The sequence below is a fragment of the Lycorma delicatula genome, chromosome 13, assembly GCF_047948215.1.
Source record: "Lycorma delicatula isolate Av1 chromosome 13, ASM4794821v1, whole genome shotgun sequence".
Lineage (NCBI taxonomy): Eukaryota > Metazoa > Arthropoda > Insecta > Hemiptera > Fulgoridae > Lycorma > Lycorma delicatula.
In genome coordinates this window covers 6,398,727-6,424,776 of record NC_134467.1, presented here as the reverse complement: position 1 = coordinate 6,424,776, position 26,050 = coordinate 6,398,727, and the positions used below count along the sequence as shown (strand labels likewise).

Here is a 26,050-nt window from a genome sequence, read left to right as displayed (position 1 = left end):
TAAATATGTTTATGAATTTTAGAGATTTTTTTGTAGAAAACCCTCCTTTAAGAGATTTTTTAAATCTTTTTTCTATTAATTCCTGCTTTTGTAAGTTCAGAATTTCTATTCAAGTTTTCCTTAATTTTATCATAATATACACTTTCAGTTTTTGTTTCTAAATGAAGGAGAAAATTTTTGGAGATTCTTTTATCAAAAGAATCTCTTTTAAAATGTGGTTTATGAAAGCTGACTGATCTCCTCTCATATAATATTTTTAATTTCTGGTATTACCATTTTCTGGCCTTCTCTAGTAATACTGAATGTGCTAAGCCCAAGGAAGTAGTTATTAATCATTTAAAGATTGCGAGTTCACAAAGAAAACTATTTTTAGATTTTGCCAATAGGATAATGAAAATGTTGAAAAACCTTTAACAAAAAGATTGATTTTTCAAGTTTTCTTTCTTTCAGATACAGAATCTGAGTTTTTATTCTGAAACTGTTTAAAAATTTAGAGTTGAGCTTATAGGCTTATAGGAGATACCCAAATAGCTGTTTTTTCTGAGACCTTTAATCAAATGAAATGCAGAGTAAAAAATTAATAATGATTATATAATAAACATTATTCTTTTTCATAATTTGACGGTTATGTTTAATTTGTTTGTTTCCTTTCATTTCTGTTTGTGTGTTTTACGATAGCATTTATCTTCTTTTCTTTTATATATGGGGATTGAATTCTCAATTTATGCTTTTGTGGGTGTATCATCCATCTCATTCAATATACAGATATTCTATCGAGTAAAGGGTGTTGCAGTTACAGTTACAGTATGCGCATTATTGTTTTATCATATTAATCTATTTACAGTAGTATAGCAGTTTAATATTTTTTTTGGTAACTTGTTATTTACTAAGCTACATTATAAATTGAATCACATATAGTCACAGTAAGGGGTCATTGTTCATTATAGGGGAATTTTAAATTATACATTTATTTGTTATGTGCTTGTGCGTGTGTCCTCATATCCTGTAACACAGTGTTACTTTGCTGTTTGAAAATGTTTCAATTTATTAAATATTTTATAATATTTATATTTATAATTTTTACTGAGAAATGACAAAAAATTTTGTAGTATTTGAAATATGCCGTGCCTGACTGGGACTCAAACCCAGAACTTCTAGATAGACTAAAACTCTACAATTCTTTCATGGAGATCGGCATAATAAAAATTGTTTTAAAAAAATAATAAATTTTTGTTTATGAATAAAATTGAATCGTTTTCAATTATAACTGTCTTAACAGAAATAATTGAAAATTGTTTACACTCTAAGATGAGTGAGTTTTTATTTCTACTTAATGGTTTTGTTTCTTTACTGGCCTCAATAGTTCTAGAGTTGCTAGAGCAGGTGAAAAGTGGGGTATGGCTTTTTCGCATTTTTCAATGTTTCACGACTCAGGCACCCCAAGAAACAAATAAGGTTAGGGGGTAATGTTCGTACTAAGTACATATGTACATGTGTTGACTTTGAAAATTAATACCTTTTGATTGGATAAACCGATTTTGTACAGAGATTTGTTTATACAGGGCAATTTGTTGGTAAAAGTTTGGGGGTCAATATATATAAGTGGTGGGGTAGATAGTTTTATGCAGTCAATTTTCCCAAAATTTTGCAAACATAACCCCACTTTAAGCTTAGTACATGGCATGGATGCTTATTTTACCATTTAAAAAAAGAAAATTTGTCCCAAAATTCCCCCTTCCCCGAAAACTAAACAAGGTATTTTTAATGATTTTTTTTTTAGTCTTCCTAGGCTTAGTAGTGGTACCAGCAACCATTAAAAAAAATATTTTGGGGGCAATATTGGGGGTGGGATAGTTGATCTAAGTTTAAAAATATTGATTTTTTGAGTTTAAAAAACTTTCTTTTGGTGTATTTAACTATATAATTCTAATGATAACTCTAGAAAAGAAATCTTTGGTAATTTTTTCATGTAGAATTATTTTTCCATTAGATAAGAATAAATAACCAATGCCAGAAAAGTATTAATTTCCTAAGCATTTGGCACCGTTGGTATTAATACAATTGTTTAAATTAATGTTTCCTATTAGCAACAATTGTCCTAGTATTTTTGGAGATGCTACTCCATCATCAGTGATTTCTTAAAAGATAACATAACAATTTTAATTTAAAATATAATTATATGACATGAATTTTAAATTAGCATCTTCTAAGAAATCCCTGATGATGGAATAGTGACTTTGAAAGTACTATTTATTAGGACATTTATATTGAAAATTGTTAAGTGGAAACTTTAATTTATACAATTGTATTAAAACTATCGGCTTTTTTGTTGTATCAATTTGGTTTAGTGGTTTGTTGCGTCGTCATACCTTAATATTCTATGCCTATCTCAGCTTCAACATACCACTAACTTTTTATATCCTTGATTATTTCTATATCATTTGTCCTCCGTTGTTTTTACGCTATACATTTTCTTCTAGGCTTGATTTATCAACCTATATTAGGCTATTTATCAACCTTACAGTATATTATTATGCATTAATCTTGGTTTTGTTTGGTTTTCAAACTTATCTCTTCTCTACCACAATGTGTGATGTCATTTACCAGTAGAATCATGTTTTCTTTAAGAAGTCTTGTTTTATGAAATGCTAATTAATTAATTAATGCTTGATTTGTGGTATATAGTAAATCTGTGCTACTTGGTGGTCATGTGGTTGTAATGAATATTAAGTGTAATATGCTCTTGAAAACTCATAAGAGTATCATTCTTTGTCTTATCAATGAATTATGGAAAATGCCTTTGCATGTATTAGAACATAACAATTCAATAGAAAGTTTAATCGTTTTAATTAAATTATAATTGTTATTTTTATAACATGTTAAAATGTAATATATAAATTAATTTACCGATTGTTTTTGTACTGATTGTTGAGATGGTATTTATAACATCTACTGGATTATTCAGATGTTTTGAGTATTTTTTTAACAAAAAATATGTTTATTTAAGAAACAAAGAATTGTAAAATTGATTAAGTTATAGTTGTTCATTAGTAGTTGTTTTACTGTATTTTAATACTTCTCTCACCCGATTGTGCAAGATAGTGCATTTTTAAAAAATAAGATTTTTTTTTTAGGTAAAAAGTAACAGTTTTACTTGTAGACATGTTTTTGCATTATTGTCCTGATAAAGTAATATTAGGTCAGGACTATTGAACATACTCTCTCTCTCTCTCTCTCTCTCTCACACACACACACACACACACCAAATTGGATGAAAATCTTGGGAGGTGATTTTTTTTTAGCCAAAAATAAGAAAAAAAGGGTTTTGTTGTAAAATACGCTTTTTTAGGTTTGAATTAAAATAACTTTTTTAACCTACCAATAAACAAATAAAAATTTCTCATTGACTTTGTAGAAAATCTAATTCTGAGAAAATTGATGTAAATAACACCTATTAAAATTAAACACAAATTTGAGAAGTTCAATTTAATTAGAAACAAAACACACAAACTGGATCGGAAAATTGATATGATTTTAAACAGAACCATTTACATACAAATGTTAAAAATTATAAAAATAAATTTTTAATTTTTCATAGCTTGGCTATAACAGTTGATCAGCAATTAAATTTAGTGTCAAGCATTTGAATATTTGTTTGATGGGTGTTGTCCTGTTATTGTTTGATCAGTCATTCACAATGGATATCATAAATTTGTTCTTATTGGAGAGTTGACGGACATCTTGTTAATTTATGGTAAAGTAAATAAAAATGAATTTGTTGCTGTTAGTGAATAGTGGGAAAATTATCCAGATCGAAGAGTACCGGATAATCAAACATTTGAGATTTTGGAGAGGTGAGTTCAAGAATCAGATATGCTTAAAACCACAGTGATTTGATGCTCCTGGTCTTGAATGTTTTGTGAGAAAGCAATATTGAATGCGATATAAGTATCTCCCACTCCAAGCACCAGAAAGTTGTCGCATCGCTTTCATGTTTCACGGTCAAGTATTTGGTGAATGTTACAGGAGCAAAAATTATACACATTACATACAACACATATACAAAGTTATTATCACCTGATCATGATAAATGAATAAAATTCTGCTGATGATTAATTAGAAAATGTGAACATTATCATGATTTCCTAAGTCATATTCTAATTACTGTTGACTCCTGTTTTACAAGAAACTGTATTGTAAATTATCAAAACATGCTTGCGCAGAAGAAAATCTCCAAAGACTGCTACAAATAATTTCTCATGAATGTTTTCGTTTGTGGTCTTCTTTATGATAATATAATTGGCCCATTTTTCTTACCATCAAGACCCACCACCAAAAACAAATCTGGAAGATATTGCAATTGGATAAGATAATTGGAAGATCTGGAAGACTCTTGGAAGATATTGCAATTGCACGCAGGTATAGTGCAGATGTGGTTTTTCAATGATGGCGCCCTGCTCACTTCTGTTGTGATGCGATGGATTATTTAAATAACACATTTAGTAAGCTGTGGATTGGTTGAAACAGACCAGTAAAATAGCTACCTCAATCTCCCAATCTCATGCCAGCAGATTTTTTTCTGTGGGGATGGATGAAGATGTATTCTGCTTATATTGGTGCACAAGAAGAATTTAAATATAGTATAATAGAGCTACTGTTAGAAATTTAACGGAGGGAGCGGAAAGCCGGGCTAAATGTTTTGCAAGCCAAAACTTGCTAACAAACTGTTTTTTGACCTATGTTTATTTGAATTTTTTTCTTATTTTTGGCTATTAAATCATCTACCGAGAGATTGCTGTGCAATTTGGAATCACTTGTATATAAAATTAAGGTATTTTATTTTTATATTTAATTGTCATTTTTTTGAAAATGAAAAAATACTTTTGGATTTCCCTAGGTGAGCTGCAAATTAGTAAATCCACTTGAATATGTTTGTGTTTATTGCATAAAAATATTAACAATATTGATATAAATCACCATAAATATGTTGTTTTTTTTTTTAGAGTATTTAATATTCAATTTAATTTTTATAAATAATTTTTTCTGTTCCAGGTTGAGAATATGTCAACTCAAGTACAGAGTGTGCCAAAAGTTGATAGCTTGATTGATAAAAACAGTTCTCATGTACGTCGTAGACATGATAAAATGCAGCAACGAAGAACTATGTCTGCTATTAATAATAATAATAATAACAATACTGCTACTAATAATAGTACTAATAACAACTCTATCAGTTGTGCAGGAGATGGTGTTAATATAACTACTGCCGGTGGAAATGTTGGTAATCCTACCTTACAGTCGCAACAACATAAGAAAAATAAACATGAATCTGATAGTAATCGCCATTTCAAATGTAATCGTAAACGTTTACAAAGTTTTAATGGTGGTAATGGTAAATTTTTTCCACCTTATAAAAGAAGAAAAAAGGAAGGTGCAATTGTACCACCTACTAAATTTTTATTAGGTGGAAATATCCATGACCCGTTGAATTTAAACAGTCTTCAAGATGAGGAAGTTAACAGGTAAATTATTTGTTGTAATATTGATTTTATCTTAGGCAAGTTTCTGGCACTAGTATTCTCAATTTTATTTCTGGTAGATATTTTTTAAACACTGTTAAAAATTAAAAAAAAAAAAATTTTTTTAGTCATTTATTGATTTCTACGATTTAGGTGCATAATGTATTTATGTTTAGAACAAATTATTTAAATCAGTTTTTATTTTTTTATTTTTTAAGACTAAGTTCTGTGATTAGATTTGAAAAATTTTGGTGTTTTGAGTATCATCTGTGCTTGTAGCAGTATTGTCAACATGATTTCAAAATTGTTACGATTATTAATTATGTACCAGATGTCACAAATGAAATTGTACACCTATGTTTTCAAACATTTAATTTATTATACTCAAACAGCAATGATAGAAACAAGAATTAATATTTAGTACAATGAATTTTTATTCACAAGAGTTGCTCAATATGGCCACCATTTTTCTCTAGACAGGCCTGAACTTGTTTCAGTATATTTGAAAGTACTTGCTGAAGTAGCAGAAAGTGATTGCAGGTACAAATCAGTTATTTTTCAATTCATCCCCGGCATGAGGATTGTTCTTGTAAACAGATCCTTTCATTGTATCCCGTAAATAAAAATCTATTGGTTTCAGATATGGGGATCTCAGATGTGCTTTGAAATGAGTCTAGTCTCGAAAACTTGGGAAATTTTTCCCATTTTTTTTGTGCTTGTCAAATTATGACTGAAGTTGTATAAAAAATGTTTGGTACTCCCGTTCTATTCTGCAATGTTATAAATAATTTATACCGCGAGTATAAAAGTCAATAATATTTTTTTTTATATCTGCAAAATATTAGCTAATTGTACAGACTAAAAATTTGTTAAGGTTGTGAAGTTTTTGTTAATGTTGATTGATATGGTAAGTTTTACTAAGTTTTCTGTAATTAATTTATAATGACGGATTGAACTGATATTATTTAATTTAATTTATTAAATTTAAGTCGTAAAGATTTTTAGTTGGTTTTGTGGAGGCCATCTTCAATGGCTGATGCGCTGTTCTCTTTTCTAATGTTAGGTAATAATATTATTGACATTTGTTGGAAAACTGTATTCTCGATCTTTGTATGCGATTATGTATTTGTGTAGTTTATATTGTTCCATTAATTTCACATCTTAACAAACTTAATCACTGTATTAAGAATAGTAACATTACTTGTACTGAAGATGGCTGTAAAATTTATTAGCAAACATTGTGACTTGTTTTGTAAATGCTATATTAAAATTAATTTGCTACAGTTTAGTGTTAAAATTAAATAGTTCTATTTAATCCTTTATGAGATAACAAAATCCTTTAACTTTTTGTTTACCTTCCTCAGAAATCATTTTTGATTTGTTATTTGGCATTTTTGTTGCTTTGTTTTGTCTTTTTAAATAGGAACATAAATTATATATTTTAATAATTCATAAAATATTTGTTATTTTTTCATCATTTATAATTAAAAAATCAGATTTTTAATAATAAATTCAAAAAATAGTCATTTATTGAAGCTCTTCTGTATTGACGCATTATGGAACTCCATGATTTGTAAAAGGCACTAACTTTTACAAATCACTATGCTATGCTGGATACAGAAGGTTTGTAGTAACAAAGTTGTATAATTTTAAATCTCTACTATTGATTCTGTAAATTCAGAAACTAACAAGTTTTAATGTGCAACTACAAATAATATTTGAATCGTAAAGTGGACGGATAGGAAATAAGAGTTCTGTATGATTGCGGCAAAGGTGAAAGTATCGCATCTCTGCCTTTCGTCTGCAGGATTCTTGCCTTGATTCTCAGTCAAGCTCGACATTTTTTACATGCTACAGAATTCTCTAAGTCAGTGAAAGGAAAAAAAAAATATTTACATAGAGGACACTGGGAACATGTATTACAAAGATTAAAGCGTTAAAAGTTTATTGAAGCGATGAACATGTTTACAAAACTAGATTGTTTGTTATTCTCCCATCCCTCTTCAGGTTTAGCCTTTATTCGATCGCTTTTTCTATTTCTTGAATTTTCAATCTTGTTCTCATTATTACTCTTTCCAATAAACTCTGTATTTTTTTCATTTTGTATTCTCACATGCTCCCTGTTAGGCTTACCTTCCAACTCGTGTAATTTCAAAGAATTTTTATATTTAAATACAAGATTTTTTAAATAACCAATTCCTACAGATGTAACTACATGTGCAGAATCACACCACTCTATTGCAAAAGTAATTAACTCAAAAGAAACCAAAATAAAATAAATAAACCAAAAAGTAATGGAATTTTTAAAAAAAGTTATAGCTGGAACGTTTAAAATAATATACAATATTTTTAAATGTAAACTAGTAATAACGCACAATAACTAGCAATTTGCAATACTACAATAAATTAAATGGTTTGATTAACTGATATTAATTTTAATTATTACAATATTTAATTTTAAAATCCACTTTTTTAATAACTAACAAATGAAGGCATTTATCAAGAAACAATTTCGCTTTTGTTTTAATGGTAAAATTTTACATTGAAATCATGAATCGCATGTCCATCTTTCTATTCAAAAAAAAAGACTTGATTTAATATGGTGGAATAAAATTTCAAACATATAAAGTATTAATTTTGTAACTATATAAATTCGCATTGATTCCTCACTTTTGAAATATGAATCTGTTTGCAAATCTTTAATATGTTATATATATATATATATATATATATATATATATATATAGGTTACATTTATTGTAGTTTTTATATTGGTTAAATATTTTAATAAAAATATTTAAGAAGTATTTATCTAACATTAAAAAAAAACTTCTTATTTGACATTAACAATTTATGTATAAAAATCACTTTACCAATTTTATTTTGCTACAAATTTGTAAAGAAAAAGGGCAGATATATGATTATAATATAAGAAATTGTAATTCAAAAAGATTTTGAAAGTAAAGAAAATCTATGTTTATTATAATATATTGTATATGATGCCTTTTCACTACGATAAAGAAATAGATTTGTTAATTAGAGAAAATTTAAAAGATTAATGATATTTGTTCAGTTAATATGTGCATCTAAAACTTCCCATTAGTGTAACGGAATTTTTTTAAGTACAATTTATTTATTTCATTCTATTATTCAGTATTCTCAAATGAGTGAAATCTGGTGAATTAGCATAACCTCTGAAACCATCCTAACATTGTATAATGAAGTCACATGATAGATAAGAAAGTAAAAATTATAATTAGTAATAATTTTTCAAGAATACAAATATATTACTACTTCTGTAATCTGTCTTCCAGTAAAATGTCTCGGATAATATTTTGTGTTAAGAGTATATTCTATTCTTATATAATTTATAAATGCATTAACAAAAATTAATTAAGGATTAAAACAAGATAAAAAAATTTAGAAAGATGTGTAAATGTTATTATTATTAAAAAGAAAATATTGTGCCAGGAAAACATTAAGAAGTTTAATTTTATTTCTGTTTTTATTATTTTATTTTTCAGGGCGATGAATGCAGTAACACCTAAATCATCTCCATTACCGACACCTCGACATCGTAAAGGTCAAATTGAAGTAATTATACCACCAAATATTCATGATCCATTGAATCTAGCTGCTTGCGATGATGATGCTGAGTATGAAGCCATGCTGATATCACCGATTAAAAGGAGTCAGAAAAAACAGAAGAAGAATAAAAAACGGAAACATATAAAATCTAATTCTGGTCCAGGTTCAGGAAAGGAAGATACTGCTGATGAATCTAGGTAAATTCCTTTCTCATCATCTTTTTTTTAATGTAAATATACAAATTTAGAATTTTAAATAGGTCATGCTTTATATTCGTAAAAGATTTCTACAGATTATATTTATTGCTTTGCTCCATCTGTAGTAATTGTTGTGGGAGTGACTACTGAAAACCACCTGAAATATAAGTAATATTAGTCTAGATTGCTTTCTCTGAAACTAATGATATTCACTATGTACAGCCAATCCCTCTGGTAAATAGAGTGAAGGTGTTGCTTATAGCAGTAATTATCACCTGCATTCGATCAGGATTAGCATGCTGAAATGAAAGTATATTAAATTCAAGTATATTCAAAGTTACTTTTAGTTAATAAGAGTTACTTTACACATCTGAAAAGATTAAAAACTTGTTTACCCTGTTTTTTTTCATATAAACAGAAATAAATAAATTATCTTTAAAAAAATTCAGAACTTTAAAATTATATTATTTTTTTGATTACTTAAATAATAATCCTGACTAATTTAACAAAAATATTTTAAAATAAGAAAATAATTTGCAATAGTAAGTTTTACAGCTTGGGAAATTTTTAATCAATAATACATAGGTGTGCATCATTTCATGATAAAAATTCTGTAACAAGCTCTTCGTTTTCCTGAAGAAAAAAAAAATTGTGGTTGGTTAAAAACAATAAAAATTAAATATAGATTTGTTATTCTTACTATTTTCTACTGCAGAACATAAATTTTAGTGATAAAAAAGATACAATTTGTAATTTGTTCTTAAACACATTCTCATTTTATACTTCAAAAAATTCAAGATGTACATAACATTATACTGTGTAGGCCATTTATCAGACAAATATCAGTTTAGTTTTATAGTTTACAGGTACAAAATTTACGCAAACTGTTTCTCTTTGGCTTTGGTTTCTCACTGCTACCAATCTTTAATCTGGGTATTTTCTTCATATAAAAAAGTAAAAACCAAAATCAATATACTGTAATGGTCGCTGGCAATGGTATAATCACTTAAATGATACCATGCTCTTTCAACTCCTCTACTATGGCAACGATTTCATTGTTAACATCCGTATTACCAGTCCCTATATTCATCATACTGCCTCAAATTCTATCTGTTTGACTTTGGAGTCGATAGACTTCTCTTGCATTGTGAGTTTATCATTTGGATCATCCCAGTAAATGCATTCAGGTTTTGACTGTCATGGGTTGGAATGGAGTCTTAACAGTCCAGAGCTGCTTGGTCCTGTATCATCATGATGCGTTCCAATTTTTGGCAGTGTTTCTTTGCTAGTACATGATCATTTTGTTCCTGGAGATTTTGATTCACCATACAGTTTATCTGTATAGCGTTTATATTTTAACCGATTTTTTGGACTTAATAATGTCTCTAATAACTCATTAACTGTCTCACCTTCAGGGGTACGAAATCTTTTGTTTAAACTGAATCGCAGTGTTGCATCACTATCATCATAAGATTCTTGACTTTGTGTTGGAGAACTACAACTGTGGTTGTAATAATTCTAACCGTATTGAAGGGGGAGACGGCGGTCTTTGAACCAGACTAGGTGTGTGCAATTTACTTTCCCTACAGTCTCCCACAGGAGTGAATCAATGGCGACTCAGACTCCAAGTCTTGCTTTGAATACATGAAATATCTCCTTTACTAGACATGGAGGTAATTGGCTGATAAGGAGGCAAAGATTGTGACAGATGACTATCACTTTCACTTTGCTGTATCAGACTCCTTTTGCGATGTTGTTTATGTCTTGATGAGATATTACGGACTGCAGTGATGATGAATGCCTTCATAAGGGCTACTACTGAGACTGTTTCGGTACTATCAAGTCAGAACTAGAAGGTTGAGATCTTTTAATGACTGATCTGGCCACCAAATCAGTACGTGGTATGGTGGTGGCTTCAGAAGGTGTAGGTGTCACACTAACAACTCGCAGGGATTGTGGTGATTTGAATATCTTTTCAGCATAAGGATTCACATACGGTTTTGGTGTGTTTTCACTAGTAGGTTCTTGTCTAGGAGTAGTGCTTAAAGATCTGACCTGTTTTTTTCGGCTTAAACAACTTTCTGATGTAGTTTATATACTTGTAGGATTTACTGCTTCTCACGTGATCTGTTGGCATTTTATGTTGCCTTGAGCATGTTTCTCTAGGTTTGCATGTCACTTTTATACGATTCATCCACCAGCTTTAAGTCGGGTTTTGTAGAATAACAACTCCAGCAATCCGGGTGTGAGTTTAAACATTTGTTCGTTGATATGCATTCCATCTTGGTCAAAGCTGACTGTCTTCTCTCCCATGTACCAATAGCCATCAATGTTCTTGACCCCAAACGCAGGGTCCAACATTTTAGATTCACAAGTATCGAGTATACATCTTAGGAAGTTTACTGTGTAATATGTCATTTGTATTTTCTTTGATTTCGTAAGCCTCCTCTTCAATTGTCCTTTCACCTACATTATCTGCATTGCTAATCTAATGACTAGATTTGCTTTCATCTTCCACCTCATCATTGTATAGCTCTTCCTCCTTATTATTCAAAGGGGTAGATGATACTGCCAGTCATGTAGTTGATTCCATCTGATCAAAAATATTACCAGTCTTCTTCTTTTTCTTCATACCTAAATTTTTTTTGATTTCCTCTAATGGTTTGGTTAGGGGTTTGAATATTTTTAGTCTTCGATCCATCGGTCTCAGCTAAATTGTTGACATAGCTTTAAGTGTATGTTTGATCGATTCATGCAACCTAGCCATTTCTAATTTCAGCTTTTCATCCTTCACTATGATCGACACAGTCTATATTATGTAAACAATCTACACTGTGGTAATAATGTTATATGATTATCAACGGTTCAACAGACCCATTATTGGAAACTAATATTTGTGATGAATCTGTCGAAACCGTTCTGACATCTGCCTCTGTTCAACTTACTTTCTTTATCTGTAAATATAACTTTATGCACCGACATGACCTCCCATGCTACACTCCAGTGTAATGTAACTTATACTGTATATGTATAACTGATACGTACTTTATGTTAGAGGAGTACCATAACATGGTTACACTTACCGATCTAAAAGCGATAGATTTCTGATGCTGTCATTAAGAAAAACGCAAGGTAAAACCATGTGTACCGAATAAAAAGCTTCGAGAAATCATTGTTGCTAATAGGAATACAATGGCTGATCTAAAGCGAGATTTCTTTTAGTTTTTTGATGCTTTCGCTAAAGTAAACAAAAAATTACAAACGAAAAAACATGACAAATTGACTCCTGATAAGCCATACAATCTTAAAAATGAAAGCATTTAAAATGAAAAGCATTAAAAATGAAAGGACTCGACATGGCGTTCTCTGTTAGCAAGTGTAGAAGGTGACACTAAGGAACTGTTTGGATTGTACATCCCCTTTTAATATGCTAATACCTATACGGATGAGGAATTGCTGCTGTTTAAAACCCTATAAATGAAATTGATATACAAGGTATCATCAGTAGATCATTATCACCAATTGATCACATAATGTGAGAATTACACCATAATTCTATACTGTTTATATATATATATATATTTTTAAGTAGATGATCAAGAGATAAAAAATATAAAAGTATTTGATCCCCTCTTAATCATCTACTAATATTTTATTTTGGTTTTCTATTTTGCTAATAGAAAATAGAGCTTTTTATATAAGTGGTTTTACTCCTCTGCAGACTTCGCAGCTAGACCGCATGAGATTTTTACTTACTATAACGCAATGATGACTACCCCTGTCTTTCTCCTGCATGCCTGGCAAAAGCTCTGAAACATTTCTAAATAATTCAGGATATAGATAAGCTTAAATAAATAAGGCAAATATTTTAGTTATAACTTATACGGATGGAATTTCAGGTCGGCATGAAGAATTTGTCGTACACTTCGATCAGAAATGGCCAGCGCAGCAGCATATCTCGCTGCTGAACTTCGTGGAGACCGCGTAACAGCTAACCTTACAGCGTTAATGTTTTCAGGCGTTCTCACAATCCGTTTTCGTCCTGTCGGTTTCATTTTTAAAGCGGACTTTGTGTTCCTAATATTCTTACCCGCAACAATATCGTATTCCTATTAGGAACAGACACGTGTCGATTTAAATTGAAATGTCTGTGAAATAAACGCTGTGTTACAATAACCGAGTCATTATTTTTAAAATAGACTTCAATCACAAACGCTCATTCACCCGACCACGACATACTGGCTAATGAAATAGCATTAATAGACCTGTCGATGTAAAAAATCGTCAGATTTATATGCCGGACCCTGTATTATCTGAACGGTAATTACTGGAGGCAAAAAAGAAAAAGTATCATAAAAGTAAATATTTTTACATAAAAATATGAAAAAAATGTATAATTTTTTTATTGTTTTTAAATAGGAAGGAATTATTTTATCATAAAGATATAAATAGAATAAAAATGATTGAATTGAAAAATGAGTTTTATAACTTGATTGGCAAAGCCAGGTAAGTTATGGAATTCATTGCCAGCTTTTTTCCTTGAAAAATGTATTTGTTGGTATTAAAATATAAAGGAATAAAAACTATTTCTAATAAACAACGGTGTAATTTTTAGGTTCTATTAAATGTACTACACTAAATTGCTATTTTTTTAATGTATGTTTTTTAATATATGTATTACCAATAACTAGCGATATTGGTTTTGATAGATATCCAGTTATAATGAAGTTTCTTTTTTTAAATATACATATATATATTTTCTACTTACAGAGATTTTACGGTACCAATACCCTTGATGCACCAATATATTTTTATTTTGACCATTTATCTGTTTGGTTCATCTTTTATTTTTGTTCTAGGCTTTCTGGTGATGAGAAAAAGTTAAGTGAAGGAGAAGAGGCGACCACTATTACTCAAGAAAATGTAGAAAGGATAATAGTGTTACCGACGACTACATTATCAGTAGTAACTCCAACAGTATCGACAACAACAGTGGTGTCAGTCGATCAAAATAGTGATGCTGTAGACGGACTGTTAATTAAGTCTACTAGCACGGTTACTGTGCCTGTTAGTACAACAGTTTCAGCTGCTGTTACATCTACAGAAATTGATACTATATCGGTTGCATCAGTACCAACTTCATCAAAAACAGAAGATGCAGCGTTACCGACGCAAACCGCTATTATCGAAAATAAAATTAGTTTAAAATCTGAGCTTAATTTAGATTTAGATTTATGTATTACTACAAAGTTATCACATCCTTCACCTGTGGCGATTATTAATAAAGATATTAGAAAAGATGAAAATATTTGTATAAATAACGTTAATTCTACGAATGCAAATACTATGACGATGATGACATCTACCACTGCTAGTACAACTGCTGCTGCTGCTACTATTTGTGCAGTTACTGCTGCAACTGCTGCTGCTACTGCTACTACTACTACTACTACTACTACTACTACTACTACTACTACTACTACTAGTACTACTACTACTACAACAAGTACAAATGTAGCAGTTAAGAAAGTCCGTAAAGAATTGAAAGATAAAATTGTTAGCCCGGTTATACCGCAACCTGGTGCTTGGGGTGGTGATTCCAGAAAAAATTGGTTTCGATCTCAACCACAAAGATTAACACCACAAATAAATAAAGGGCAAACTACTCCAAAGTTTAAGGAAAATAATACTAGGTTCCAGTATGGAAATTATAATAGGTAACTTTTTTTGCTTTTTTTTTATTTCTTTAAAATTATTACTAGTATTTAATTTACAATTTACAATTTAATTACTAGTATTTATTTAATTATATTTTCATTTTTTCAAATATAATTTTTAAGAAATTTGTGGTAACTATGCTTAATACAAGAAAGATTGTAATTGTTAAACTGAATTTTATTTGTGCTATTACTGGATAAATTTATACTGTTCATAATTTTAGTTTAAATTATGTAATAAAAAAACTGCATTCCAAATTAATGGGTACCAGACTTCTCTTTCTCCAGGTTTTATTTACCGTTTTAAATATTAAGACTTTATTCTCTTAAGTATCATTTTATAAATCCTCTAACCCTCATAGATTATGAGGGTTAGAGGATTTAAAAGTTGATAAATTTACTGTGAATAAGCTTTTTCTATATATCTTGGTATTGAGTATCAGCATTTTTCCCACCAAATTAATTTCCTTGGGAATCTATATGTTGATATCAGCACCTCCTAGTCCACTGTTCAAAAAAAAAAAGCTTTGAAACTGGTTTTGTGGGATCATTTTGCCATCATTCTGCTTAAAAATAATTTAAGATTAATTTCATTAATATCTTAAAACTGCTTCCTTTTCAATATTTACCTTATTTATTGGAATAGAAAAGAGCCACACAGGGCCGGATCGTGTGATCAGGTGGTGTTCAGACTTGTTTCATATGTTTTTGTTGTGAAAACTGTCTTGTGCACGATGCCATGTGAAATTTGTGTGGCTTGATTCTTTATGTGCCTTTAATATTCACTCCCTCCCCAAAATATAACTTCGTATATATATATATTTTTTGTTTTTTACTCGTATCATGCCTCAGAAAGAGAGGAGCTAATGGGAGTTTTGTGTAAATTTTCTACATCAGTAGACGTTAAAACACTTTAAAAATATTTTGTCAAGTCTCATTCCAATGGTTTGTGGTAACTAAAATTATTTTTTTAAATTATTCTAAATTTAAATTCATCTTGTAAGTTACGTACCTAAACATTGTATTTAAAATATAAAAATCTTTAATATTTTGATAGCTCTTACTCGTAGAAGTATTTCTTGAAAAAAATAATTACCCAAAAGTTTTCACCCTTCCTAGAAAATAACAACTTTATTTAAAATTATGGCTTTGTATTTTTTAAAGGATTTTATAAAGTTTGTTTTTTAAATTTATTATCACCACGTAGGAGTTTTTAAAAATTAATTTTTTCCACATGCTTCTCGTTGAGTATGGGAGTCCCTAAAAAGTAAAAAAAAATCTTTTTAGCTTCTTTCTAGCTTGACCAGCATACAACTTCATTCAGACTTGATCAACGTAGCTGGGAAACTAATGCAAATTCATTGCCAGTGTTTTTTCACCTTTGTCAGGTTTGACAGAAATTTAATATTTGTGTATACTAAAACATGCACAGAAGATAATAAACTTCACTCTGGAAAAAATGTTACTGGTTACTGAACGTAGAATTTCAAACTTTTATAATCCAAATTTTGATATTCCAATATGCTCGAATTTATGATTAAATTTATAAACTCATTTTGGCAAGTTTATAAATTCTGTTATAGATCTGAGACCTAGTAGATTCCAATTGAAGGAAAAATTCTTTTTACCTCAGCTTAAAACGCATTTTGTTTATCCGTTTGTTTCTTTTAGCCTTGTTCTCATCAAATTGAATATATAGTTGGAAATTCTTTCATTAAAATTTTTCCTATTATTTCCATGGGTCCTACCTTTAGAGTTCTTTACTGTTCAGATAGGGGTTGTGTAATATTTTATTATGCTCAAGCTGTGGTTACATTATTTTTGATTATACACGAGCTGTGATACATACAATTTCATCTCGTATATAATTATAAACTATATTAGTTTATCTTTTAGTACGTTAAAAATATTTGTTTTACCTCCATCAAGGGATGAATGCTTTCTTATTTATTACATTTTCACTATTTTAGAAATTATTATGTGTAACAGTTAATTTACTATTTGTTAAAGCGTAAAAAATGATGCAAATGTGATGAAATGTCATCAGATGTGTGAAAATACACAATAAGCCTTATGTAGAAAGGGAATATAGTTTTCATATATTTTAAATATTGTTATACTTTCATTTTTTACAAAATTGAATTAAAGTGATTTAATAACTAACAATTGTTAGTTAACTAACAATGTTATTAACTTACAATAAAATTATGGGTTTTAAATATTTAAATCGCTTATCATAATATTATTACTTTAATAAAGCAATAAAAAACTTCTAATCGTTAAAATTTATTGTAATATAAAAAATACTGTTGGCCTAAAGACTAGAAAAAAATAATAGCTTGAGGAAAAAGTAGTTCATAAAAACTCAGAATGCTACATTTAAAAACTATATCGAAACAAAAATGTAATAAATACAGGGTACTCATCTGAATGTCATAGCTGATGTAGGCAACACCAAGTAAATGGTCTTTCGCAAATCTTATGTGTTTACTAGGGAACAAGATAACATTGGTTCCACCTTAAATAGTTATGTAAAAAAAAGATATTTTTGTCTGAACCTTGTTTGGAAAATAATAATAATTGTTTTTTATTTAATCATACATGAATTGTGTTTAAAAAATAATGGAAATTTTAATTTTTATCAAACAATTTATTTTTTCTTGTATATTGATGCAATTCTCTTCAAAGTAGTCCCCCAGAGATGCAACTTTACTTAGCTAGTGTTTCTTCCAATCCTCAAAATATTTGCAGCAAGAATTTTTTGATACAGCCTAAAGTTCACTTAGCAGTTTTTTCTATTATTTCATCAGTTGTCGCAAATTGTTATCCTTTTAATCAGTGGTAATTAGAAAAAGTCACACAGTCATGTACCTGCAGAATACAAAGTTTGTAGCGTCAATATGATGTTAGTTTTTGCTAAATAATTATGAATTAATAATGAAGAATGAGCTGGTATGTTATCATTGCACAAAATTCAAGAATTGTTTGCTCACATGTTTGTTGTCATTTTCTTCAGTTTACCTCTTGTAAGCAACATTTTATGTTGCTTACAAGAGGTAAACAACATTTTGTAAGTAATACAAGTAAGTAATACTAAGTAATACAACTGTTTGTTGGGTACAACCTCGTAGTAAAATTTCATATTGATGACAACATTGTAATAAAAAGAAACAACAGGGTACCTTAACCAAGAACAAGAACCGTAACATTTAATTGAACTGTTCATGTGTTTTTGGTCTTAGTTCGTCACCAAGCTTCCATTGTTTTCATATCATACCATTCATCCATCTTCCATCGTTCGATATGACGCATTTGAGTAATTTTAAGGCATCAGGAATGTCAGCTGCCAGTTTTTCTGTGATGGTTTTGTGATTTTGTTGCTTTTGTCAGAAATTCAATGGTTTTGAAATATATTTTGTTGTTGCTTGTTTCATACCAAAAATCTTAGTCAAAATTGTTTCACATGAGCCGTATGAGATTCCCACCTCTTAGCAACTTTTTTTTCTAATTATGATTGGACAATTATTGCTCACATTCTCCTTTATTTTGGGAAAATTTCATCAGCTTTTGATTTGTTAGGACGTCAAACTTCTTCACAACTTTCTTGAGACCATTTGTACAACTGATAAATTCTTAATGTCACTGTAACATCCTCATTAAAAGCCTTCTCTATATCTTCAACATGTCACTGCAGTTTATTTCATTTTTAATGCAACATTTAATAAGAGTCCTTTATTCCATCATTTTCAAACAAAATAAATTGTTATTCAAATAAAATGTGTCATTACTCGGTTGCAACATTTGAACTGTGCATCTAACATAGCAAAAAATATTGATATATATTGTATGCAGTGTTGTCATCATGTGAGAGAAAGATAGTATGCAGAATTAAAAGATCCTCATTATTTGTTTTTTATATGTACCTTACAGTTGTGTTTTTTTCTTTCAGAAGGTAGCTGAAAATTTATATAACCGTGAAGCAGTAACTCATTTTTTTTATAAAATAGTAAAATATGCCTGAATTTCAGGCTGTGCATGACATTTAGGATTCAGTTTTTAAATCTTTCAAAATTAAAAGAAAACACGATGTAAATTAATTAGCTAATATTTTTGTTGTATATTTTACAGATATTATGGTTATCGCAACGCTGATGAAGATTGCGATGTTAGATTAAAGGTACTTGCCAGAAGAAAAGATTTATTTGAAGGTAAAGACGTTTTAGATGTTGGGTGTAATGTTGGCCATGTTACCTTAGCTATCGCGAGAGACTTTTATCCGACTAAAATAGTCGGAATTGATATCGATAGATCATTAATTGAAGCGGCTAAAAGAAATATTAGACATTATTTAAATCCTAGAGATAAACATTATCCTATTAGTATGCCGGTTTTATATGGCCCTATTAATGTACCATCAACATCTTATAAAAATGACACAAAATGTTTTCCACATAATATTTCTTTTATACAGGTCAGTTGGTATTTTGTTTCTTATTTTTGTATTTGTAGAGTATGTAGTAATTATTTTTTTTTTACAAAATTTGTTGTATAATTCTAATTTAGTACTATTTTATATAGTCATAGTTAGTACAACATCTAATAAAACATGCTGGTAAAATTTCTTTGGGAATATGTTTATTAATCATTTAAAATTCAGGGTGTGTTTCACATACAAAATGCTCAAGCTACCTTTAAATAAAATGCGGTGTATTTTATTTTAAATATTTCTAATAAATGTAAATTCATCATAAAATTATGTTAAAAAATTGTTTGTGTTTTGAAAGTTGGTAGAATATTGGGATGATGTTCGATTTATTTAGTTATAAAGTCTTTAAAAAAAATTTAGTTAAAAAACCAACTTTGAAACATCGCAGAGTTACTCATACAGAAGTTACACAATGCATTAATATGTAAATATGGTAAATTTATTTCCTATAGTATTAAAGAAAATTAGTTAATTACACTTAAAACTACATTTTCTCTTCTAGTATTTATGTGCTTCACCTCATTGAGAAGAATTCTTCAAGTAATGGCATCAGTACCATTCATTGAGAAGAATTCTTCAAGTAATGGCATCAGTACCATTCACTGAGAAGAATTCTTCAAGTAATGGCATCAGTACCATTTGTTGTATAATTTTTACTGTGTTTTCTACTAATAAATAAATTGTTGATTAAATCTTTAGCTTGTGTATATATATATATATATATATATGATATTCATCATTTAATATGTTTATACTTTCAGATTATATAAAGAAAGAACTTGTTATATTCATATAAATCAGCTATTTAAAGTGTTTACAGTGTGAATTTGTATGTAACAAAATGATGTTGGAAGAAACTGTCTTAATTAACGAACAAACCTAATAGGATGTATCTATAAACTGTAGTTTGTTTTATTTTGTGATGTTTTATAACTGCCAACTACCATGAAGAATTTAGCTTATCCCTTTATTCTGAAAGGTTCTGGATTTGAATCCTGTCAGGCTTTGCATTTTCATAAAGTGACTATATAATTGGCCGTAAGCCAGTTGTTTTTGAGAATCAGTAGTAGAATTAAAGATAGAGATAAATAAATGTACAAAATTACCCTCATGATACAGGTGAAGTGATATGCACCAAAAAATTGATAGCCGTGCAAAAATTGGATTTTCAGAAAAATATGAAAATCAATCATATATAACCAGCGATTTGTTTTTAATGTATATTAATGTAGAATAAAAGTACAAAATATATTTATTGCTTTTTTAAACAGCCCTTCAATGGCCTGAAACAAAAAAAAATACAAGGGGGATAAATTTGGAACTGTAAGGGAATATTCCAGTTTCCTAGTAAATCACCCAGTTTATCCCAAGTGGGCTGTGTGAGACCACTTCTCTTTCCAGATTTCATCTGGAAGGAGAACTGTTTCTGATCAGCTGATAGCACTTTTTTCCAGGAACTGGCATTAGTAAGCAGCAACAGGACCACATTTATGAAGATAATCAACAGGTAATGCACCTTTCCCAACAGTAAAAGGCAGTTACAAGGATTTTTTAGTTAATAGACATGTACTCACAATTAAAGCCCTCCACTCCAAAATCACTGATTTTGATTCTTTAATTGTAACGATAGATCCATGTCTCTTCTCATATAAAACAAAAAATTATTTTCCTCCTGTTGAAATCCATTCAGAAGCCTTTGACAAATTTCCTGTTGGGCTGTTTTTGTTTTTTGGATCAAAAATCTGGAAACTTATTTCACCCAGACTTTCTGGAACCCAAGATGCTTTGTGAAAATGGAACAAGCACTTCCGTGACCAACACCCACTTCCAAAGCAGTTTTGTAAACCATGAAGTACCAATCGCTTTCAATGAAGTTACAGATTGATCTAATGATGTCATCTGTCACATTTGTTCTCAAATGCTTAATGCGACTCATTTTCTATGATTTCATACCCTCCTTTAAATTTAGTGGCCTAATCATATACATAACATCACATCCCCTAACCACACAAGCAGTCTGGTCAAATGTTTGGAGGGTTTTATACTCCGAATTGTGAGAAATTTTATGGTAATATGTTGCACAGCCAGCTATAGAACCTCTTGCTATTATGTGATGCTGCTGACTAGAGAGATGCGAATGCCAAGATAGATGGAATGTCATCCACTTCCCACATCTCTATAGTCAGTATACCATCTATCTGCCAGATCACTTATGTTTATATGTGAGTCCTGAAGACAAAAGTCTGGTTTATATGTGACCGACTCTCATTATTACACTTTGATGTATAATAATGGTACACTGATGATTTTGCCAATATTTCTTTTTATTCTATTGCTGAGATGATTCTAAGTTATCAATATTTGTGAATTTTTGAAATTCCTATTTTGATGATTTTATATTTTAAGTTAAGACATAGCTAAAATTTCAGTTAGAGTTAAGATAAGTACATTATGCAGATTACTTGAAAGTTAGTTCAAATGTTCTTGCATGTTGCATGAACAAGCAAACATTAAACAGACAGATATTAAAATAAATTATATTTCAAACATTTTTTTATATTATATTGGTTGTTTGCTTTTGTTGTGTATGAAAAAATGTACCCTTAGCTATATACAAATATATTATTGGCTTTATACATTGATTTAATGTTTTCTTTTTTTTTACAGGGAAATTATGTTTTGGAATCAGATATATTACTTACCTTGGAACAACCGCAATTTGATACCATACTTTGTCTTAGTATAACAAAATGGTTCCACCTAAATTGGGGTGATGAAGGAATAAAAAGAGCATTCAAACGTATGTACGCTCAATTAAGACCCGGTGGTATTTTAATATTAGAACCACAACCTTGGCATTCGTATAAAAAGAAAAGAAATCTTACGGTGAGTATCTCAAGTAATTAATAACATATTTATTAAATTTTTAATTATTCTATAATGTATTACATTAATATTTTAATTTAAATATATAGGGTGTTTCATTTTAATACTCCTAGGTGATTTTCTCCTAAACTACACAATACAAAAAAATGACCATAACCAAAGTTATGTTGACTGGAGGGGGGGAGACATCTCATAGTGACCTTGAATTTGATCTTACCATTATTTCAAGGTTAACACTATTTTTCAAATGGAATAACTAATTTTTGACCCTACAAATGAAAAGAGCGAAAATATTTACATTAGAATGAATATATGGACACACATATGACCTTGGAATGTTTTTTTAAGGTCATAAAACACATTATTCATATTCCTGTATCTTACAAACTGTGGGAAGATCATAAAAATTATTTTACAAGTTAGGTGGATAGGGAGAGGTTATCTGACATTGACCTTGAACATGACCTTGAGGTTCCCTTTAGAAGTCGTTTTGAGGTCATCCAGGTTTTTCAAATGGAATTACCTTTTTTCATAGCATCAATGGGAAAGAATGAAAAATATCATGTTGGCATACTTCAATTTAGTCGTTATGTTTTATTATATAACATACAGTATCCAATTAACACAATTTACTGAATTTTGAAGACAGTACCAGATAGCAATAATTCTCTTCTTATAACTTAGAAACAAGTAACTGTAAATATCTACGAAAAGAATCCATTTGTACAACATGTATCTTCAAAAAATAAGTTCCAAGGTCATATTTGTGACCACGTATTACAGTGTAAAGTTTTCTGCTCTTTTCATTGGTGGGATCAAAAATAGGTCTTTATATCTTAAAAAATAGTGTTAATATTGAAATAATGGTCAAGTTCAAGGTCACCATGAGGTTTCCTTGTCCAGTGGGAATAACTTTTATCTAGGTATTTTTTTTTTATTTAGCATATTTTTAAGTTTTTAGAGATAAAAACCAGAAACCTGACCAATTTTACCATATCTGTTGCAGCAGGGTGTAAAATTACAAGGCTCATTTAATAATAATTAAAAAGAAACTAATTACTGTAGAAAATTTATTATTTATTCACTGAGATTGAAAGAAGCACTACTTTTCAATATAATCGTACCTGGATACATTTAAGCACTTATCCCAATCTGTTTGTGAACTTTGTTATTCAAATAATAAATAATTGTTCACCTTGATGTGTACTGTCAATTGTTCAGTGCATTCTTGACCCATTCATTTTTGGCTAACTAGGTTCTACATAAAAATACTCTTTGAGAGGACCAAAAGCTAAAAAATTCTAAATTAAAAAATGGTGAGAAATAAGGACTATAATGGAAATGTGGCAGCTCAGCTTTTGAATGACTTCCCGTGTCTTTTGAGCAGTGTGGAAGGGGTAGTAATCTTGTAAAAATTATCCATTCTGAGAGAGAACCAGGACGTTTCCTCCTTATTGCAGGTTTCACTCTATTCTCTAGCATGTCACAGTAGTACTTGCAGTTAGTCGTTGAACATTGTTCTTCAAATTAATCAATAAATTGGACCTTTATAGCCCCAAAGCTCATTAGCATCATTTTACCGTAAAATACTTTAAATAAATAAAGTTAGTAATGGATTGAAAAACAAAAATCATTAAAAAATTTTATTAAAATTGTAGAAAAAAAAATTTTTTTCTACTTAGAAAATGGGCACCATGCATCACAACCAGCTGCTGCCAGGCAGTACGATAGACTCAGACCTGTACTCTCAACAATTACCATGATTGCACCTAGCAATTCAAAAGAAACCGCTTGAACTAGTCGACAGAAAGTGTTATTTACCATATTGACAACACCAGACCGCATACATCTTTAATGACCTGTCAGGAATTGAGAGAACTTGACCGGGAGGTTTTAATGCATCTATTGTTTAGCCTGGACCCGGCACTGTCAGACTATTATTTGTTTCAGTTTTCGCAGGACTCCTTGAATGGTGTTAATTTAGTTTCAAAAGAGGCCTGTGAAAACCATGTGTCACAATTTTTTTTTGGCGGGAAGTCACAGAAGTTCTACAGCAACAGCATTATGGCATTGCCAGAAAAATGGCGTCATAAAAAAAAATTGGTGCATATGTGGTCTCGTAATGTTATTTTCCAATAATAATGAATATATTCTCAATTTCCGCCTCCAAAGGCTCAATATTTTGTAGATAAAATATAAACTGGACTTTTGTCTTGATAAGTTGGATACAACATGTGTGCAGTGGGATAGAGATAATGGTAGTGGAGATGTGGGTAGGGGATGTATGCACCAGCCACCTTGGTATTTACATCTCTCAGGTTGATAGCATCATGTCAGAACAAGAGGTTACATCAGTGTTTGTACAGTAGATTATGAAGTTCTCATGATTGAGGGCAATAGCCCTCCAAATTTTTATTGACCTTTATAGAATTATTAACAAATTGAAAATATGTGAAAATTCATTTGGTACTAAAATATCTTTCATTGAATATGGGTCATCTGTTATTATTATTGTTATTTACATACACTGGATATTCATCACAACAATCATATATATAGCACACAAAAGAGGGTTAACCAGTTATCAGTAAATCTGGTTGTTAATTGTCAGTAATACTGTTTGGTTTTTAGTTCAAAATATTTCCAAAAGATGGAAGTAACATTCATTAAAAAAAATCCAAATCATGCCGATACATGAGTAGTAATATTTGGCAGGTAGAACTCAAAATTCTGCACACATGACATGATGTAATTGTAAATGTTATCGGAACACATCTAAAAAGTGTGAACTGTGATATCAAAAACCCTCTATTTATGTAAGAGTGTATTTATTTTTACCATTGTAAAATGTAAAACCAAAAAATGGTGAGACCTCAATATGATGGATTATAAAATTATACAAGTAAAGGTAATTTAGAATAAAAATATATAATATAGTTATAAAATTACAGTCATTATTATTATTATTATTTAATATTTAAAACTTCTATTTTTGTTTGTTATTAATTCTCAAGATAAAACCAAATATATTTCAGCAGGAAGAAAAAAATATTGTCGCTCCTGTTTGAAAAAAATCTTAATAATTTTGAAAATTATGCTCACTATCTGATGAACCTTACCTTTCTTCATTAGTGTTAAAATCACCAGTAACAAACCCTTTTGAATACATATTAATCCACAAAAATTTGAAAATATCTTTAAACTTCACAGAATAATCCGTAATCAGTTTAATCTGACATTTGATTTATGAATAATAAGATGTAAAGAAAGATGTGACAAATTTTTAGTTACTTAAGTTGCAGATTTCACATTTGTGAATTATTTGCAATATGATTTAATTTTTTCAGCAATAACACATTGCCTGCCTCTATACCTTGCTGTTTGTTATCAATGAAAACTGTTATTCTGTGGGATACAGTTGGTAGTTCAAAATTCGTTAATCTTCAAATTTTGAGTGACGTTATAAAAATGAGTACTTTGATTATCGGTACAGCCCTCTTGTTTAATATTTTTGATTACATTGTAGCATAGATTTTATTTAGTATTTAGTTTTGTTAAAGTGAATCGATCCAGCCATGAGTAGTAGGACATTAAAAAAAAAAAACAATTTTTTTTAATCGAATTTAGAAAATAATATTATTATTGCATTAATTATTA

The 26,050-nt window shown here is 29.6% G+C and overlaps 1 protein-coding gene across 2 annotated transcripts in view; it reads left to right on the top strand.

The window, feature by feature from the left end:
- The window catches only part of LOC142334118 (7SK snRNA methylphosphate capping enzyme-like), a 56,405-nt gene that overhangs the window by 14,439 nt on the left and 15,916 nt on the right, over positions 1-26,050 (top strand). For both annotated transcript variants that reach the window (XM_075381843.1, XM_075381842.1), the window contains exons 2-6: positions 5,053-5,522; positions 9,044-9,304; positions 14,164-15,021; positions 19,150-19,492; positions 22,175-22,393. In XM_075381843.1, coding sequence (XP_075237958.1) covers positions 5,062-5,522; positions 9,044-9,304; positions 14,164-15,021; positions 19,150-19,492; positions 22,175-22,393 — 2,142 coding nt within the window. In that variant the 5' untranslated portion in view covers positions 5,053-5,061. The remainder of the gene's footprint in view (positions 1-5,052; positions 5,523-9,043; positions 9,305-14,163; positions 15,022-19,149; positions 19,493-22,174; positions 22,394-26,050) is intronic.